The sequence below is a fragment of the Schistocerca piceifrons genome, chromosome 4 (genome assembly GCF_021461385.2).
Source record: "Schistocerca piceifrons isolate TAMUIC-IGC-003096 chromosome 4, iqSchPice1.1, whole genome shotgun sequence".
Taxonomy (NCBI): domain Eukaryota; kingdom Metazoa; phylum Arthropoda; class Insecta; order Orthoptera; family Acrididae; genus Schistocerca; species Schistocerca piceifrons.
Window position 1 is genome coordinate 191,265,115 of NC_060141.1, and position 22,366 is coordinate 191,287,480.

General features: G+C 38.5%; 1 protein-coding gene across 1 annotated transcript in view; it reads right to left on the minus strand.

Annotated features, from left to right (window-relative positions):
* LOC124794945 (centromere-associated protein E-like) overlaps positions 1-22,366 on the minus strand; it is a 622,348-nt gene that overhangs the window by 182,402 nt on the left and 417,580 nt on the right. The window contains exons 16-18 of the mRNA XM_047258659.1: positions 14,898-14,957; positions 8,765-8,863; positions 8,573-8,683 (exon numbers count right to left, since the gene is read on the minus strand). Coding sequence (XP_047114615.1) covers positions 8,573-8,683; positions 8,765-8,863; positions 14,898-14,957 — 270 coding nt within the window. The remainder of the gene's footprint in view (positions 1-8,572; positions 8,684-8,764; positions 8,864-14,897; positions 14,958-22,366) is intronic.

A 22,366-nucleotide genomic window follows, 5' to 3' on the forward strand; every position in this document is an offset into this window, starting at 1 on the left:
AGTATATCTTGTCCACAATAGACATAATGTCTCGTTGGGTGGAAGCTGTCTCCTTAACCAAAATCACAGCAGAAACTGTGGCCAAAGGATTCATTTCTTCTTGCATCACTAGGTTTGGCTGTCCGTCCACCATCACAACTGACCAGGGTCAACAGTTCAAATCTGCACTTTTTACAATTCTCTGTGATCTTTTCAGTATTAAAAAGATCCATATGACAGCCTAACACCCACAAAGCAATGCATTGGTGGAATGATGGTACCGCACCCTTAAAACTGCACTCAGGTGCCATGACTGTCTCTGGTCCGAGGCACTTCCTTGGGTATTGCTGGGCCTATGTTCTACATTTAAACCAGATTTACATGGGACAATTTCCGAATTCGTTTTTTGCGAAAACCCGATTTTACCTGGGAAACTAATTCTTCCCCAAGATCCTGTGGATTCCCCCTCCTTCCCAGACTTTATCGGAAGGATGCGTGCACACTTTAGAAACACCCAGTTACACCCACCTGTCAGCCATTCCCCACCTGACACTTATGTGCCAACCGCACTCAGCTCTAGCTCACTCGTCAGGGATGACTCTGTCAGATAATCCTTACAACCCACTTACCTCAGCCCCTTTGAAGTATTCTGGAGGGGCATGACGATGTTCAACATTATGACAAAAGATCACCCGCAAACCATTTCTTTACACAGGCTCAAGCCTGCCTTTGTAGACTCTGACACCCCTCTGCTGTCCCATTTGGACTGCCCAAGCACATGTTCTTTTGACGAACCTGCTAACAAGTCTGTTCAACCTACGATTGGGTTTTCTCCATCCAATGATTCACCACCGCGGTTCGCGGGTTCCTCAGACATGTCATCATCATCCACATTCACAGGTTTTGAAGACACATCTGGTACTAGAGACACGGATGCCCCGTCCTTCGTTCTGTGCTGCAACATGCCACCTGATTTTATCAATGATGTGTCAATTATGGTGTTAGATAATCGTGTGCTTGTACTGCTCACCGACAGCACAGACCTGACCCTCACCGAGGAACTCAACATCAAGATAGTGCACAGTTTGTCCCTCCCACAAGAGTGTGACCCATCATGTGTTCAAGCTTTCATTTCTTTGGATGGCTGAGTATGCATTCGGGGAAGGTACGCTCACACGCCGCATCCTCTCCCACACTGATAATCCCGAGTTGGCCGATGCATCATTCCCCCCCACTGGTTTTTGGATTATGAGTTGGACCAGCGGCCGCCCTCCGCACCTTCGCACACCAAGCCGACAGAGATGGAGCTTCCGGTCGTGCGCCTGCCACCTCTCACCACTCTTGCTGATGCTGACACCCACACAACCTCCCCTCATGTCTTCTCATAGGTCATACTCCGTACTGCAGTGGGAGGGGTGGGGGGGGGGGGGCGTTCTGTGTGGTGTCGATAGGTCACATTGATCACACAAATTACAGTCTTTGGAATATTAACTGCTCTGACTAGCCGCCATGTTTAATTCAGTCTGCCTTTGTACTTCATGCAGTGTTCATGTGTATCAGTCTTTATGGTAAAATATATGTGTATATAGAAAACTTGGGAACTGTATATTATGTATATTACGATCTGTATCCAGAATCCCATATAGTAATTATCTCTCGTTACATAAATTTCATGCTGATTCATACTCTTTATGTTGGGCTGTCTCCCAGCACAGTTATCCCAAAATTGGCCAACAAACTAACACAAGTCTGCAGCCCTTGGCACAGAGTGGTGTGTAAGTAGCATGAAAAGAATATATATTAATCCGTCAGGCAGAGTTGTGGCAATTAAAGTATCTCAACATGAGAGAAGGTGGAGTTTAAGGAAGAAACATATGACCTTCACTGGTCATCTTGTAACAGAAAAGCATTTGTATGATGTAAAAGTGAAGTTTCATTTTTTTGTTATGAAAAGCAAAAATGTGACCCTACTGGAAATCAATAAACACATGACACAGAATGCCAGCTTACTATTAAATGATCATACTCGATTTCTTTTTTCCCCTTTGTTAAATTAAGTTTTCATTACAAATACTAAATTTGGACTGTAAATTCATCTTATTTCTCATCAGCTGTTAAATGCATCTCCACATAAAAATTTTGTCACCACCCTTCTTTTTTGTAAATGTAATTGTTTCTATGTGACAAGAAATGTTAACATTTTTTTCCTACATAAACACTCTACATAATTTTCATATCTTCTGTACAAATAATACCTCTGTAAGTCACACACATTGTTTTTATCTTTGTTCGTGATGTTTGGTAGTCACCTGAAGATGTTCTAAGAAGCTGAAAGCTGGTTCATGACCAAATAAATATGATTTTGCAGAACATTCAGAAGTGTTTCCCTAGTTAATATTATTACCATGTTCTACCAAGCACCAATGGAAAATTCAGTTAATGTTAAGGAAAAAAATATTGTGTTATTGTTAATAGTGGTACAAGAACAAATGGATAGCACCACCTTGCCCTTTACACCTCATCTTCTGGGAAATATCCAGCTGATATGATGTGTCACCTGATGATTAGTATGTACAGGCTCCATTATGCTGAAAGAACATACCAAACCTTCCAGCCAAAGAAATCTTCATTCTAATAATGCTGGAAGCTGATTTTCAAGAAAAGTGCAGATAATGAGGACCTATAAGATGTGATAATACAAGAGGTGTAATCAATTGATTATTTATCACATCACACCACGCATTTACAGAGAAGTGTTCTTGAAAATATTTCTCCAGAAACACGTGAGTTTTTGTCAGATCACTAAATTGAGTTGTGAATGTCAACAATGAAAGCAGCTTTGGTATTAATGGGATTATTTGGTACATTACAATTAGCCAACAACAAAATTGTAATTGTTTGCCTTCATCTCCTTCTTGAACAATGTTGAATCCACTGAAAATAATAGGGATAGATGTTGTGCATACTTAATATACAGCTTATTTTTGTACATTTATTTTATTATAAAATTTCCCCTGTTAGGACCCATATGACAGTTTCAGCCTAAAACTCCAGAGATCCTAAAAATGGGTGTGTTTCTATTTGCAGTTTGGTAGTTACAGCCTCCTGTAGATGAGTAACATCTGACTTTATTTTGCTTTGTGATTTTAACTGTTTTCCTTTTTACATGGCAGATATTAAAACAAAGTGAAATGTAGTCAATTGACTGACCATCTTTCCAAGAAAAATCATTTCGGTTGGTTTTCATTGGTACATATCATTGTACTTAACTGCATATGAAGCTGCTACAAAAATTTGCACACCCATGTGTTTACTGTTTGGTTGGGTAATAGCAACGGCAACTGCAGCAAAAATTAATTTTTATCAATTCAATCTGCAAAGTGGAGCACCAATAAACTTCCTGAAGTTTAAGGTGTTTTGAGCTCTTACATTTAGGGTGTGTTTAAGGCACTATTTATAAAGCTTATTGTTGATAATCAATATCAGTTTATAATGCACTGGTGTACAGATTATTAGATAGTAGAAAGCATGTAGAGAGTTTTCATATTGAGCCATTGCTTGAGTAAGGACCATTAAGAAAGATCACATCTTAATAGTTCCTGTACTGTTTCTACCTACTAAAGTCCTGCATTTTTCATGTCTCTTTGTCAGCCTGCAATAATTGATTTTACATTCCTCTTCTTTTTCATTAATTGTCTCCTTTCCATTTACTAGCTTCATTTCTTCCATTTTTATTTTTTATTCCCATTTGAAAATTATTTTTTAAATGTCAATGAACTTTGAAAAACAACTACTGCATCACAGTATTCTGCAATTTTTATCTCATTTCTATTGTAATTGTAGTTCCAACTGCTATGCTACACTTCAGGTATCACCTAATACATTGTCTCACTGAACTTCCATCCTTTCAATAATTAAACATTTTGTGATTTCCCTTTACTGGTTTCCATTTCTGTTTCCATACCTGTTACTAGGACTTCCTGTGTGTCATTCACATATGGAGCATGGGAAGAACAATTATTTAAATACCTCTGTGCTTACTGTAATTATTCTAATCTTATCTTCATTATCCCTAAGTGAGCAATATGTACTGCATTGTAGTATATTCCTCGAGTGATCACTTAAAGACGGTTCTTGAAACTTTCTGAGTAGACTTTCTCAGGATAGTTTCAGTCAGTTTCCAAGAGCCTAGCAGTTCAGTTCTTTAAATATCTCTATGACACTCTCCCACGGTTCAAACAAACATGTGACCATTCCTGCTGTCCTTCTCTGTACACATTCAGTATCCCCCTTTAGTCTGGGTATGAGTCCCACACACTTAAGCAGTATACCAGAATGGACCACATGAGTAATTTTTAAGCAGTCTCCTTTGTAGACAAATTGCATTTCCCTAGTATTCTACCGAAAACCCAAAGCCTGCTACCTGCTTTACTCATGCCTGAGCCTTTGTGATCATTCTATTTCATGTCTCTACTATTCATTACACCCAGGTATTTGTATGAGTTCACCAGTTTCAGTGATGACTCACTGTGTTCATGTTTGTACAATATTATGGATGGAATAATGACAATATTATGAAAAGAATATATTGTTACTCACCATATGGTGGAAATGATGTGTTGCAGACAGGTAATAATAAAACCAGGAAGCCAGAGACAGTGGTCACATGTGTGAGAGTTGCATTTACATGAATGTGTGTGTGTGTGTGTGTGTGTGTGTGTGTGTGTGTGTGTGTGTGTGTGTGAAGCAAGTTGGCAGTCTTTGCGCCACTTTGAAATCTTACCAGGGTCTTACTGAACAGTTGTGCAACTTTTTCCACACTGTACTTCAGTACAGACCACACCACCATCTGTGAAAAGTTTGAGGTTACTGTTAATATTATCTGCAAGGTTATTACTATAGGGAGTCCCAGGAGGAATGGTCAACACTCAGGAGTATGAGAGAAATGATGATTCAAAGCAAAAAGTCTAGTAAACACGGGCTCTAAAATCCATACCTAAGAACTATGAGCACTTCGTCATTTTCAATACTATGAAATAAATCTCTTCTACTGCAATGTCTTTGCTTTTCATACTTTGAGACATGATATTATGGACTAAAACAAGAAAATAATGTCCAGTAATGGTGGATTCCAAAGCACATACCTTAAGAGCTGGGAGCACTTGTTCAAACTCTCTACTGTGAAACTCATCTCTTCTAGTGAACAGGTGTTCATAGCTCTTAAAGTAGGCATTTTAAAGCCCATGCTTACTAGACCATTGTTTCTTGTTTTGGTCCAAACTATTCTGTACCAATATATGGAAAGCAAAGAGCTTGCAGTAGAAGAGATTTGGTGCATGATATCAAAGATGAAGAAGTGCTCATAGCTCTTAATTTATGCTTTGTAGAGTCCATATCTAACAGATATTTTTGTTTTGAATGATAGTTCCTGTCATATCCCTGAATAATATCTATTCCTCCTTGGACATCGAGTTTGTAATACGAACAGCAAGGGACCAACACTCTTCCCTGGGGTACAACTGTTGATTACTCTTCATCCAAGATACCATGCTGTGTCCTCCCCACCAAGAATTCCTCAATCTAGTCATAAACTTCTTCATATAGGTGACAATATCATATCAATATAATAGAGGGAAACATTCCACACGGGAAAAATATATTTAAAAACAAAGATGATGTGACTTACCATATGAAAGCGCTGGCAGGTCGATAGAAACACAAACAGACACATACATACACACAAAATTCAAGCTTTTGCAACAAACTGTTGCCTCATCAGGAAAGAGGGAAGGAGACGGAAAGACAAAAGGAAGTGGGTTTTAAGGGAGAGGGTAAGGAGTCATTCCAATCCCAGGAGCGGAATGACTCCTTACCCTCTCCCTTAAAACCCACTTCCTTTCGTCTTTCCCTCTCCTTCCCTCTTTCCTGATGAGAGTCTTTCCGCTCCTGGGATTGGAATGACTCCTTACCCTCTCCCTTAAAACCCACTTCCTTTTGTCTTTCCCTCTCCTTCCCTCTTTCCTGATGAGGCAACAGTTTGTTGTGAAAGCTTGAATTTTGTGTGCATGTATGTGTCTGTTTGTGTTTCTATCGACCTGCCAGTGCTTTCGTATGGTAAGTCACATCATCTTTGTTTTTAAATATAGGACAATATCATATTTTTGATAAAAACTGTAGGTTTGTTACTGAGTCAAATTCTTTTCATAAACAGAAAAGTACTGCATCTACCAATTCTTAGGTCGATGGCTTTCGGGATGTCATGTGAGAGAAGTGCAAGTTGGGTTTGACACGGTCTATATCTTCAAAATCCATGCTGGTTCACTTGGAGGAGGGTTCTCTGTTTGAGATACCTCATTATGATTGAGCTCAGGGCATGCTGTATTATTCTACAACAAATGGATGTCAGCGATACTGGTCAGTAGCTCTGTGGATCACTTCTGCTACACTTCTTGCAGAAAGGTTTGACCTGTGCTTTCTTCCCTTTCTTCCAGCTATCAGGTATGGGCTTTCACTTGAGGGGGTGTAGCACAGATTATAGTTAAAAGAGGGGATAATTCAGCTGTAAACTGGCATATAATCTGATAGAGATTCCCCTGGGACTTAGTTCAGTTTTAACCATTTCAGCTGTTTCTCAATGCCACTGATGCTAATATCTACTTTACTCATCTTTTCAGTAGTATAGGGATAAAATAAGGGCAATACTCCTGGGCTTTCCTTTGAAAAGAAACATTTGAGAACAGAGTTAAGTATTTCTGCTTTTGCTTTGCTAATATCAGTTTCAGCTCCTGTTTTGTCCATCAGTGAATGGACAGTAACTATGGCGCCACCAACAGCATTTACATACAACCAGAATTTCTTTGAGTTTTGTGAAAAATCTTTTCACAGTACTCTGTTACTGTACTCATAGAAGACTTCGTTCATTTCTGTGCTGATTGCCAAATGCATTTCATTCAGCATCTCTCTATCCTTTGTTTTGTACTTATTATGCAGGAGTCTCTGTCTCTCTAGAAGTTTTTTACATAGAAGTTTTTTACATAGACTATGTACCATGGAGGGTCCCTCCCATTATGAACTGTTCTATTGGATTCATATCTTTTCAGTGCATAGTCAACCACTCTTTCAAACTTGAGCCCTAGTTCTCCTTCATGCCAATGTCCTGAGCTTAAAGTTTCAAGCTCATTATTGTGATACAACACTACTGCTTTTTGTCTAGTTTTCTAAACATATAAATCTTTCTACTCGTTTTGGTTGCCCTTTGTACTTTGGTGTTCATTGTTCCTATAACTGCCTCAAGATCACTGATACCAGTTTCAATATATAAATCCTCAGAGAGATCATATCTGTTTGTTGCCATTAGATTTAATATATTTTCATCATGAGTGGGGTTCTGAACTACCTGTTCTAGGTGGTTTGCAGAGAAGGCATTTAATAGTGTTTCATAGGATGTCTTGTCATGCCCACCACTAACAAAACAATAACTATCCCAAGTGACTGTGTAGTGGCATAAAGTTTCCTCCAGTGACTACAGAATGATTAGAGAACTTACAAACAAGTGAACAGAGGTTTTCTCTAAAAGTTTTGGTTACATCAGGAGGTGAGTCTGGTGGTCAACAGAAGTGTCCTACTATAATTTTATGCCCATCCTTGACACTGAATCATGCCCAAACGATCTCACATGCAGCTGCAATTTCTATCTCAGTGGATTTGAATTCCTTGTCTACTGCAACAATTACACTACCTCCATTTCCCACTTCCATATCCTTTGAGTAAATGATTAAATTTCCCCAAAGATCTCACTACTGCCAACTTCAGATTTCAACCAGCTTTATTTGCATAGAATTATGTGGGCTTCAGTGCTTTTTAGGAGCACTTCAAGCTCTGGCACTTTGCTGCAAATGCTTCAGTAGTTACTCGTTATGATTTTAATACTCCCACTTTTGGAAGGAATTTCTTTGAAACTTACACTGATACTTCTGATTTTCCTAAGCTACCATTACCTGTACTGGATGGAGAGCCACTCAAACCAGAAAACTTGTGTGTGTACCCCACACACAGTCAGCCTCTGCATAACCATCTCTACATCTACATCATCGGCAAGATACTGCCTGCATACACACAGCGAGATTTTCTACTGTTTGTCTTCATACTTGCCGAACTCTACTTTGGCCAACAAGGTTGCTGTATCTCTCCCTAATCGAGAACATTTGCAGCATGATGGTAAGGATTTTGATGACCTAATGCACCAATTGCAAAGAATTTGGCACAATATCCCTCAGGAGGACATCCAACATTTCCATCAATCAATGCCAAGCCAAATAACATGAGGACCATGAGGACCAGAGGTTGAGCAACAGGTTACTGACCTGCTCAATTTGTGGAGCTCTTTCTCTTGAATAATCATGCAATTTTTCTGAAATTGTAATCATTTGTTTGTGTCTACATTTACATCACATCTACTGATTTCCATCCCATTCAGATAATTCCTCTTAGAATGTATATTTTAGATAAGACATAACATATAATTTTTTTAGTTAATGTTGGATAAAACTTTAAGTAAATTAAGCAAATATTCTAAGGCAGACACTTCACTGACCTCTGAATCTTTTCTCTGTAATTGGTTCTGAAGTTTGTTAATCTCTGCATTTAAATTCTTAATCTCAGCTGCCAACACTATATTGTTCTGGTCTGATATTTCCTTCAGTTGCTGTAATGAACAATTAATTAATTATTATCAATGAACAGTTCTCTAACTCAGAAAAAAAGCATAGAGAGAATCAGTGCTTACCGACATAAGACTAACTTCATACTGAAACTTTCTGTTATTTTCTTCAACCTTTTGGTATTTCTCTTCAGTTTCATCAAGCGAGTTTTCTATTTCAGAGACCTAGAGCAATAAGTACCAGATTTAAAAATGTTTCACATACTCTCATAGTTACTACGGAGGAACAGGAAAACTGTTAAACTATGGAATGAATGACAAAAGTATGTGCTTATTAAATAGAGGGACATCAGACCATGAGCCAAGAATAAATGAATCATGCTAACAGCAGTACTGGTTTAATTGTAATTTCATACTTCACATATTCGTACTAACTCCTCAGCTTTGGTAAGAGATATGAAATGCTGCTAAAAGACTGCTATTTGGTGCATAGAAACAGGTCACTTTTAAGCATAAATAAACAATATAATACATACTAACAAATAGACACTCACATACTACCATCTGTACCGCAATGACAGTGGCTGTTGATGGGTGATTGCTCATGCAGATCCTACATAATGATACCAACCAAATTCAGAACAATTAACTATCTCTGCTGCCCATCAGCATCAGAGAAGACAATTTCAGATACTTATTTCTTTTATCTGCCTGAGCAAATGTTTATGCAACAAAGATCCTATCATTTACATTGAGTTCCCTTACAGTGCCCTTGCACACCCACTCTGCCCTCCATATACCACATCACTTCTTTCAGCCTCCATAACATCCACTGTTTCTGGACACCATATCTAGACTCCCAGTACTGTTGTTAACCAGTACCGAAATAAAACTGACTCTTGCAGAAGCCTTATTCTTGTCAAAATGCTTCAGCCTCAGAACCCACCCAGGTACAAGAATGATAGACCAGTAAATGACCTAACTTCCTTTACCTGTTTCTTTCAATGGAAGTGTTTATATGCAGTCCACCCTATTGCCTTCAGACAGTTAAAGATACATGTATAATCTTATCCAAAAACGGTTCTAACCTGTTCTAACCTCCCTCCAACCATGATGCTATGTCCCTTTCCACCCACCCACTCGTTGCAACCTTCTAGGAATTTCTCCCCTCCAATCTGATTTCAAATTCCTTACCCGAATTCCTTCATAGTGAGTTCAACATCATGGCCTTGAAATGAACATGTATTCATCATATTAAAACTATACTGATGTTACTCTTCTTCCTGCAGCAAAGGTTTCACCACCATTGCCATGACCATATGAATGCAAGTACACACCAACCACTCTCAATTTCTCAGATGGCTATTCAAAAATCTTTATTCATATGCACCAACCACTGAGAGTTCTTCCATTAAGAGTTGCCATCCATTCCTCATCCCTCCCCCTTAGCGTTGGTACCAGTGAGGCTTCGTCTGCAGTGCAATGCAGAACCAAGCAAAACATACCAACAATATTGGGAATACCACTAGATACAGACAATATCCAACCAGCTAGTCCAGAAACAGATTTTCCATCCTGTCTCTTCCTGTGAAACCTACAAATATCAGTCACAACTGTGGACAAGTAACTGACTAATACTTCTTTCATCACCCAGGCACTGTAAAACACAACCGAGTACCATGGTAGGGCTTCATCTACCTCACACTATTCCCTAAAACAAAATATGACCCCCCCCCCCCCCACCAAAGTTCTATCCACACCACCCAAAGTAGTATAATGTCACCCAACTAACCAACAAGATATCCTTCTCCATCTGTGTTGCAATCAGGCTCCTACAGCACACTAATCATTTCTATTTGAATGATCTTTGAAACCCACCCTCTACCTCCTACTGCTAACTAATCCCAAGAATCTCTTAGCCTATAGAATTTTGTATGCTAGTTATGTAATAAATACTTTGCAGCATTCTACACTTTGAAGGCAACAAAAGTTTTGTCTACACCCATGACTGGTTACTCACAAAACGCAGTTACTGTAAATTTCAACATACAGTTGGTGAAAATGTTCCACATCAAAAATAAAATGATTTCAACTGGTGATTTAGTACCATATGGATCCCCCAATCCTTCCCTGTAACCCAAGGCCCAAGAATTCTACAGTCTAGCATATCAAGTTTCCTTGTCGAAATCTTGTGCACTCTCTTTCTCATACTTGAACATTCTTGTTGCTATCTCTTTCCTGAACAGTTTGGTATTGCATTCACCACACACCACAGATGTAGGGAAAGTGCTCTGTAGTTGGCATGAACTATTGCCCATAAACAGTCAGTGTAACCACAGGAACTGGCGTGTGTGTGTGTGTGTGTGTGTGTGTGTGTGTGTGTGTGTGTGTGTTAAGGTATCTGTGTGGTTGTGTAGGTACATGTCTCCTCTTAAAGCAGAAGAAGACTGGTAGATGATTTTATGTAACACAGATCAATCAGCTATACGTGAGTGGTTGCCTTTCCCAATTTTTGTATACCTTTTTTTACATTTATGATGTGCAACAATTCATATGACATATTTTACAACCAAATAATAATGAAATGGCAGTTTGAAGGTGTCGAGATCGAAAGTAATAAAAAATATTATTAAATGCCTTAATTACAGAAAACAGCATGAAAATCACAAACAGAACAGCAACACTAAAGATGCTTTCAATGTACTACTAATGAACAAGTCACTTAGTATAGAACAGAAGAAAATAATTTGTCAAGAAATTAATCCAGATTATGTTTGTATATAGATACGAAAGTTCTTAGAAATGATTGAACTCCAGCTTTGGAGAAAACTCATAAAAACCTGATGAACAGGAAGAAAAATCAATGAAGATAAATCGAAAGAGATTAACACATTGCAGTCAGGCCACAGATACTACTGCAATCCCTCAGAAGTCGTAGATTTTTGCGCCTTTTTTACATGGCTCCTGACCAAAAGGTAATAAAGGAAAGCAAAACCTTTTAACTGATGTGTGTGTTATCATCCTATATCTAAACATTTGTTTAAAGTTTTTTGTAAGATATCATATATTTACAGAATTATTATATTTTGAAAATTAGATGATTCAGAGGTAGAAAAAAAGTTTGAAATTGCAAGAAATCATAATTTATTATAAAATAAATGTACAAAATTATTTCATTGAATTTTTACAACTCTTTTCATTGAGTAAAATTTGTCTTTTTGTGATATTGCTTGAAACAGTCAGGTAGACACAATCCTACATTACATTCTTCACACCACCATCTCGTCTCCCTTCTCACTCGTTTGCCAGTACTCCGTGCGCCCTTCTCAGAGCAAACAATGCAATATCTTGATGCATATTTCTTTCTTGTTGTCGATGGGACGTGAGTGGGGAAATGCCTTGCTGTTAGCCTGTTTGCTGCTGAACCCTGCTTTTCATTTTCGTTGAAAACTTCGCCGGATTTCTCCAGTATTTGTTTTCCCAGGTTCACCATAAAAGTAAACAAGCTGGTTCGTTTGTGAGAGACAGGCCGAAGTTTCTTGTACAGAATGTAAGAATTGACCACGCACATCATAAATACATGAAAAAATACCTTTTTCCACCATTTCATTGTTCATCGTTGAAAATAATAGTAGGTCACCAGCTGATCTCCATGATCAACACCAGCTTTATTTTTATTATAATCAAGTATGAGATCAGGCTTCAGTTTTTCTACCATTTCAGCCTTGGATTTTGTCTTAGTAACACTACTTGTCATTCTATGTTTGGTAGAAAGGGCAAACACATCCCTAGTATCTTTCCAGTGAAGTGCTAGCACGGAATTTTTTCTCTTGAATACGATTTCACCTCTTCTTAGTTTATTCTGTTTGAATTCCTGTGGTAGGCCTCTTTTGTTTCTCATTACTGTGCCAACAGCAGATGTGCCCTCATCAAACAACTTTTCAAATAATTTTACAGAAGTATAAAAGCGGTCCATGTACAATGTATGACCCTTACGTAGATAACTGTTGCACAAACGTAGCACCACTGAATCTGCACTGTTGTCTTTTTCACCTGCACCGGTGTACACTTCACAGTTCAAAACATATCCTGTTGCTGAATCACTTAGAATGAAAAATTTTATACCATACCTGCTCGGTTTGCTCTTGACATATACTCGAAATCGAATTCTCCCTCTGAATGGACATAAACCTTCATCAACTGTGAGATTCTCGCCAGGAGAAAAACTGTTCTTTCTTTTCAGTACAAAGTTATCAAAAAAAGGTCGGATTTTGTGTATAGGATCATGGTTTGGTTGACCCCTTCGTATATAATTGTCGTTGTTATTTACGTGAAGCATAAAGTAAATTGACCTAAATCTGTCTCTTTTCATGATTTTTGCAGGTAAGGAGGAATCTAGCATTATGTCATTGCTCCAATAGTCCGTAATATTTGGTTTGTGTACAAGGCACATGTGAATAATTATAGCAAAAAACTGATACATCTCATGTAGCTTCACAGCAGACCAATTGGCCCAAAGCGACCTGGAAGTTATTTTATTTTGCATCCGCAATTTGGAAATTGTTGCTGCAGCATAGCGGTTTGTTTCTGTCTTTATATTTTTGATGACATTTGCATCAATAAAGACGCTCCAACAGTCAAATTCAGTGCTTTCGGCGCTCAAAGGTGCCAAGACATTACTTACGCCTTCAAAGAGCGGTAATTGTTGTAGGACATCGTCATTTACCCATTCAACAACGTTGTTTTGGGACTGCTGTTGTTGTATTCTGCCTCTGCCTTTTTGAATGGGAGCTTCACACTCTTCTAATACGTCTGATGGCTCATTTTCATTTTCGAACTACTCGTTGTTACCTTCGAAATAAATGACATAAGTCAGTGAAACTGCCGAGATTATAATTGTGTTTCGTAAACACAATGACTGACCATTATAATTACCATCTATTTCAGAAGAACTATTTTCAGTTTGAAATCCATCATCGTCAATTTCAGATCCAGATTCTTCCAGCAGCCTCAGAATTTCCTCTTCAGTCAAACTGTCCCCCATTTTACGACAAACGTTTGCGATAAAGACAACTACATAAGCACACTGCAAGAGTGAATGCGCGGGAATTGTTTTGGCGCCTTTTTTGAGTGACATAGCGCTTAGAGGATGCAGGAACACCATCTAGCGGTCGTCCGATGTACTACAAGACCGAAACACTCAACTCCAGATGTCACTGCACGGATATAATGCGCCGCAACCTGAAATAATAATCGAGAAGGCGGCGCTCGGAGAATCTCCGAGCGCCGACTGTTACGGCAATAAATGAGCACTCGTAGTTTCTACGGGCAACGACCAGAATGTGTTAATGAGAAAAGAAACTTCATAGCAACAATCTAACACAGAAAAACAAAACATTATGAATATTTATGCAGATGAGTAAGTTTCAAAAAGTATTGGAAGGAAATACTTATGGGAAAGAATAACAAGGGAAAGTCAAGAAAGAAAATAGTCAAAGATATATTGGAAGTAACAAACTGTCAACATTTTCAAGAAATAAAGAGGGCAGCACAAAATAGTGGATAGTGTTTGCAGTGACATGGCATAGCCTTATAAGGCAACGAAGGTATTATTTTTCAAAGAAAACTGTTACCTATATTCGTAGCAACTGAGACTTCATTACAATAAACTAGTACTTGTCAAGCTGCTTCACAATGAACATTGTTACTTGCCATGCAGCTAACAGGAATTTTCAGTATCTGAATTTAGGTAATCACATTATTTGTAGAAGAAATACCTAACGAGGCATGTTTTCAATGTTCTTTTGAATCAGTTATAATTCCCAATTTCTTGTTTATGTTAGGTGGGAGACTGCTGAATAACTTTGAACCAAAGTACCAGTACATAACTTCACTCCAGCCACTACAGAAGGAGGTAGTCTATATGGAAAAATCATTTTTGTGTCTTTTAGTGTGTATGGGAACTGAAAAAAGTGAAAAGTAAACACAAGATACAAACTAGCCCCTTGTATTACAATCAGTGACAACCTCATAAAAATACTGAAAGACATTGTGAAGAACTGCAGTTAATGCAGAAAAAGAAGAAAAGTACTGAAACCAGGATCGTATTTCTTTCTAAAAAAATTATTTGCTAGTAAAAGGGACAAATTTCCACTGAACGAGAAATCTGTAACTTTCAACCTTACACATGTTTACAGTTAACAGCTATAAGAACTGAGAAAAATTAAACATGATATTACACTATTTAAAACACATATACCTTTCTTTCTAGTTTTTCTATGGTTTGTTCTAGTTTCTTATTTTCCTGCTTCAACTCCTCCTGAAAAAAATGATGTGCCATTAACATCAGATATGGAATTTATGGACACTAAAAAAATTTCTTCTGTGTAGTACATACTGTTGGAAAATGATGTCACATTTGTAGTCCCTCCTCTTACAGCTACCATAAAGAATTATTTCCTTCAAAATTAAAAACAACATTGTCTGCATGTTGACAAATAATGCAGAGACTGTGGGGGATATGACAGACTCAAATCAATAAGAATCTAGAGTGAAAACTGTAACATTACAAAGAGAGCAATTGTTATGAGATTGGATCCCTCTCATTCTGGGGTCTGACTAATCAGCCCTGTGTTCTAGCCTTCCCCATCCTGTCCAAAAACTAGCAAGGCTTTTTTTGTATATTTGTATATTGGTAGTATTTAGAATTTCAACTCCTGAAGGCATATACTGCCAGTCATTTTGTCCCTTTGCAAATTTTATAGCTTTCTCAAACAAATTTTTTTTGGCAGAATCCATAGTGATCACACATATCAGTGACAAAGTCATTACATACTGAGCATGAGATGAGATTTAACAAAGATGAATAAAAAAACAACAGTCTTGGAAAAGAATCTTCATAGTGTTCACTTTATATGATTTATGGAAATAACAATAAGCCTAAATCAAAAGGGCTGGATGGGAATTTCAATCCTGTCACAGGAAAATAAAGGCACAGTGCCTTAACCACACCATCAATTTACTTTGTGAAACAAATAGGGTCAACAGACAAACAATTTTAAAAATATTGTTTGATCTTACATTTAATGGTTTTCTTTAGTACAGTAAAATCTAGATTTATATGGATAAAAGTTATTTAGTTAAAAGTATACACTAATAAAACACATAACTTCTATCAACAATGATCTGTATTTGTTTCCAAGAGTAGCCACATTGACTCAGAATTTTAGTACAGCATGTAATACTTCTAGAACTGTTTAATTACTGTGTCTGATAATTTTGTGTGATAATTTTGTCTGTGTTCTTCCTGTTTCAGCAAATGGTAAATGAACACTTGTATTATATCGTAAATATTACTGGTATCCTTTATTCACTTTAATGTGCAGCAAAACAGTATCAAGTTAACAGGTGTCAAAGTTACTAAGCAGGAAAGATTCATTATTTCAGTCTCTCGCACACAGAGTTAATTATACAGGGTGATTCAAAAAGAATACCACAACTTTAGGAATTTAAAACTCTGCAACGACAAAAGGCAGAGCTAAGCACTATCTGTTGGCGAATTAAGGGAGCTATAAAGTTTCATTTAGTTGTACATTTGTTCGCTTGAGGCGCTGTTGACTAGGCGTCAGCGTCAGTTGATGCTAAGATGGCGACCGCTCAACAGAAAGCTTTTTGTGTTATTGAGTACGGCAGAAGTGAATCGACGACAGTTGTTCAGCGTGCATTTCGAACGAAGTATGGTGTTAAACCTCCTGATAGGTGGTGTATTAAACGTTGGTATAAACAGTTTACAGAGAATGGGTGTTTGTGCAAAGGGAAAAGTTCTGGACGGCCGAGAACGAGTGATGAAAATGTAGCACGCATCCAGCAAGCATTTGTTCGCAGCCCAGGAAAGTCGACTCGCAGAGCTAGCAGAGAGCTGCAAATTCCACAATCAACTGTATGGAGAGTCCTATGAAAAAGGTTAGTGATGAAACCTTACTGTCTGAAATTGGTTCAAGCACTGTCAGCAGCTGATAAGATTAAAAGAATCGATTTCTGTGATTTTATCCTTGCTCAAATGGAAACAGATAAATCTTTCGTTTCAAAGATTGTGTTTAGTGATGAAGCAACTTTCCACACTAACGGGAAAGTCAACCGTCACAATGTCTGTATATGGGGCACTGAGAATCCGCGGGAAACAACTAAGTATGAACGTGACTCGCCTAAGGTGAACATTTTCTGTGCCATTTCAGCCAATGATGTTTTTGGTCCTTTTTCTTCGAAGGTGCTACTGTAACTGGACTACAGTATCTGGAGATGTTAGAGAATTGGCTGTTCCCTCAGCTCGAACAAGAAGCACAACAATTCATATTTCAGCAGGATGGAGCGCCACCACATTGGCACTTATCTGTCCGTAACTACCTGAACGTCAACTACCCGAGGCGATGGATCGGCCACCAGGCAGCCCGTGACAGAGCACTTCATCACTGGCCTCCAAGAAGCCCTGATCTTACCCCCTGCGATTTTTTCTTATGGGGGTATGTTAAGGATATGGTGTTTCGGCCACCTCTCCCAGCCACCATTGATGATTTGAAACGAGAAATAACAGCAGCTATCCAAACTGTTATGCCTGATATGCTACAGAGAGTGTGGAACGAGTTGGAGTATCGGGTTGATATTGCTCGAGTGTCTGGAGGGGGCCATATTGAACATCTCTGAACTTGTTATTGAGTGAAAAAAAACCTTTTTAAATACTCTTTGTAATGATGTATAACAGAAGGTTATATTATGTTTCTTTCATTAAATACACCTTTTTAAAGTTGTGGTATTCTTTTTGAATCACCCTGTACATCATCATAAAAATATAACAGAAAATTTAGTATGAGACTATATTCAATATATTATAGATTATTATACCTAGAGTCAGCTACACACAATGAAAAAAATATCACCAAAAATTAACAAACAAGTTCAAGACTCAAAACAGTAAAAAAACTATATATTTCAATGTGCGAAATGAGAAACTACACAATATCCTATTGAAAGCTACTACAAATCTCAGATATATCAATACAAAATATGATCACTGATGAAGAGGAGGAGAGAAAAATAATAGTAAATTATTAATAGAACAACTAAAATAGACAATTATCTGTGTCAGTCATTTTAGAAGAAGAAGAAGAAGAAGAAGAAGAAGAAGAAAAGGAAAAGAGCCCTCAAAATTAAACTTTATCAAAATTAAATAATTTCGTGGCAGATGTATTTTATTATTATCGATCCATTTAATAACACAATACTTCCTTTACTACAATGTACAAAAGGGTGTGATTTCCCAAAGTAAAATTTCATCAGTTCCATCCAACCACCACCTACTCCAGTCCAGTCACAAATGTCACCTACCCCATCAAAGGCAGGGCTACCTGTGAAACCAGTCATGAGATCTCCAAACTAAGCTGCAACCACTGTGCTGCACTATAAGTGGGCATGACAATCCACAAGCTGTCTGTCCACATGAATGGCCATTCACAAACTGTGGCCAAGAAACAACTAGACCAACTTCTTGCTGGGCATCCATTTCATGACTTTTCCCACATATTTGGGTGTATTTTTGTGAAATTTTTTGGACATAATTCAATGTTATTTACAATTTTTTTTTTAGTTTTTTTTCCCACTGCCATGGATACTTAATCCTTCCATCTGCATCAATACAGAAAAGTTTCCTTATCCCTGGCCAGAACCCAGTCCCACATACTGGTCCTGCATTTTTACTTGACTCATGGAAGCCCCCCAAATGGCCTTACCACCAAATTATCCATCTTCGGCTGCCAAACTTCCTTCTACAATGACCTCCATCTGTTCAGATTTCACCAGTCCTTAGCCGTCACCAGCATAGTCCTGCAAAACCTTACCAATCAGGCCCAAACCTCTTTGCAATACCTCCTCTCTATCCATGAAATTCTCCTACCATGCAATCCCAAATTCCTCGATCCATCACACACACTGAAACTCTTGCCTTCCAGGAACAACTCTGCACCCTGGTCACTTCCTAATCCCGCCTTGGGCTACCAATACCTCTGCAACAACCTCCAAACTTCCCCCACATCCTCTCTTATAGCTGACGAACAATGTCTCCTTCCTAGTCACCATGTGTAAATATATATCCTCACTCATAATTCCTTCTCCTTTGAAGGTATTACCTACAAACAAACCAGAGGTACAGCTATGGGCACTTGCATGGCACTATCCTATGCCAACCTATTCATGGCCCATCTAGAGGAATCCTTCCTAACCACCCAGAATCCCAAATCTTTCACCTAGTTCAGATTTACTGATGAAATCTTTAAGATCTGGATCGAGGGTGAGGACACCCTATCACATTCCTCCAGAACCTCAACAGCTTCTCCCCATTCACTTCACCTGGTCCTACTCAACCCAATAAGTCACCTTCCCCAATGTTGACCTCCACCTCACAGGTGGCTCTGTCCAAATCAAACCCTCCTACCACCAGCAATAGCTCCACATTGACAGCTGCTACCCATCCCATACCAAGAAATCCCTTCTATACAACTTAGCCACCCACTGCCATCACATCCGTAGTGATGAGCATTTGCTCTAGAAATATACCAAGGCTCTCACTGAGCCCTTAACAGACCATATTTATCCTCCTAGCCTTGTACAGAAATGTATCTCCCATGCCTTATGTTTCCAGTCACACACCACCTCCCAAAGTCACACTGTCTGGCCACAGAGGAGCATTCACCTCATGACTCAGTAACACCCAGGACTGGAGCAAGTGAATTACATTCTCTGTGAAGGTTTCAACTACCTCTCGTCATGCCCTGAAATTAGAAATATCCTCTCCACTACCCCTTCCACCATCCACTGAACCCACACAATATCCCCGTTCATCCTACTTAGCCCCTGCTCACAGCCCCTTGCCTCACAGCTCATATCCCTGTAATAGACCTAGATGCAAGACCTGTCCGAACATCCCCCTACCACCACCTACTCCAGTCTGGTGACAAGCATCACCTATCACCAAAGGCAGGGCTACCTGTGAAACTAATCATTTCATCTACAACCTAAGTTGCAACCACCATGCTGCATTCTTTGTGGCCATGACAACCAACAAGCTGTCAGCAGAGAAACAGCTGGACCACCCTGTCACTGATCACACTGCCCACCATGACATTCTTCATTTCAATGACTATTTCACAGCCTGTGCCATCTGGATTTTTCTCACCAGCACCAGCTTTTCTCAATTGTGGAGGTGGATTCTCTCCCCCTGCAATATATCCTACATTCCCACAACCCCCTTGGCCTCAACATTCATTAGTCATTGTCCTTACCCATCAGTCCCTTCCCTGTTCCCACTCCAGCACCACACAGCCCTCTATTCCACCAAAGCACTCAGTCAATATACTTCTCTCCTTTTCCACTAACCCTCCTCTCTCCCCAGTCTACTGCTTAACCTTTCAACTGCACCTAGCTGCCCTACCCTCTCTCCACCTCATCCCCACATGCTCCCACTAGCAGCACTTCACTGTTCCCCATCCCTATCCTTCTCTCCCTCCCCCTCCTCCCCACAGCCTCCTCCTTACCCCCACCTGGTTGTCTCTCCCATCACGCACTATTGCTCATAGTCTGGCTCCAGTTGCCAGAAACTGTGGTCATGTGTGTGTTGCTGCACTTGTGTGATAGCATGTGTGTGTGTGTGTGTGTGTGTGTGTGTGTGTGTGTATGTGTGTCATCTTTTTTCGACAAAGGCCTTGTTGGCCAAAAGCTCATTTTGTGACAATCTTTTTGTTATGCCTATCTGCAGCTCAGTGTCTCTGCTATAGGGTGAATATCTGCTATAAGGTGAGTAGCAACTATCATTTTCATAACATTGTTACAGCCCATCCTTGACTTTCCATTGTCTGATTTTTCATCAGCTTTTGTGTGAATAGTTGAACAATGATTTTATATTAGTAGGTTCATTGGTAATAAAAGCATAAATACAAACTAATTATTGCTACTGTTAGTATGAGAGAAAGTACTGAATAGAAAACCACATTCACTGTAAAAATGAAACAATTAAAATAATTAAGACAAGCACACCTGGAAGGAGCTGTCCTAAATATTTACAAATAAAATGAAGGTTTCATAGTCTCCTGGACTACATCTTTCTGGATACAGAATATATTCTGGACAGGTACTATGCAAACAAGTTATGGATGATGGCCTAATGCTGTGAACATCCATATTTACTGCAATCAGATTTTAAATTTCTTTATAGTGTGATGCCACAGCAGATGGGTATGACACAGGCTCATAGATTTTATCTTGCATTGTGAGCAGAAACATTGGCAGCCTACAAAATAAGGATAATATTGTGGAGGCATTCTTATAATATTTCATTATATACAGCTGTGCATTGCTCTGTTGGAATAGCACTCCTGGAAGACCTGCAATGCAAGGCATCAAGTATGAATGCAGAATGTGCAACACCTGATACTGATTTGTCATAGTCAGTAATATTATTACTAGAAGAGTAGGAGTGACAATGAGCCTTATGTAATGGAAATCCAGACCTGGAATAAAATAAGTGGGGTATGTGCAGTCAAATAGTCTATGCATTAGCTTAAACTTTGAATTAATAAAATACACAGAAATACAAAATAAAAGTTAAATGATTAATTTAATAACAAAGGTTCTGTTCTAATGCCTGTAATTGATTTAGATGACAGAATTATGTTGAATAAAGTTTATTCAAGAAAGGACATCTCAAATAAATGGGAAATGGTCCTACAATATTCAGTTAAAATGAACAGAAAATACCCTTACCAAATACAGTAAAGTTACAATATGTGGGATATGAGATTGGTAGCAAAATTCCCAAACTAAATAGTCATAAAAGACTAATGAAAACTAAGTCCATTTCATGATCACGATACACAAAAGATTCAACAGCTAAAAATAGTTCAGCATTCAGCAAGATGATTCGAAAATTAACACATGCAGTGCAAACAATAGTAGTTCATACTCTGTCTATTCTCAGTTCCATAAATCAAGAGGCAAAAGTTAGAATCCTACTATGGGGCACATTCAGTCCTCTCAAAATATAAAGTCCCTTCAAAAGTTCAGAGTATTATAGCGGCTGTTCACCACCCAGAAAAGATCACCTATATGACTCAATCGCCCATGCCAGTCTAGAAGGGTCTGCTTTCTTCCAGAACTCGACACCACATGTCTAGAATTGCTCCCTTTAGTTCTTCACTCAAGAAGTTCCAGTCTCCATTTGACTCCCATAGTCCCACTACTTTCTGCTTTACCATTGGCTGAAAGCCATCCCCACCAAAAATACATCGTCCTTAAGCTCTATAGACATTATTTGATTCAGGTTGACCACTTACCAGACTAAACTAATATATTAAAACAACATTTAAAAAAAGAAATGTCTTAAACATTTGGTTACACACAGATCATTTACAATAAATAGAAGTAATAATTCACACTCAGATCATTTACAATAATCATAAGTAACAGACGGTTCAAAAAATAAATGAGCCAGTATTCTTGCACAAATGCACTCACATTAAATAACTACAGATTATTACTAAATATTATTTAAACAGTTATTTAATGCCTTCTTCACAGAAGTATCTTTCGATTCCCTTTTCAATCATGGTGTCCGCTAATACATGTGGTTGACCACTTTTAAACTAGCACAGCTTTTTAATAGCACTTGCGATCACCACTTAAATA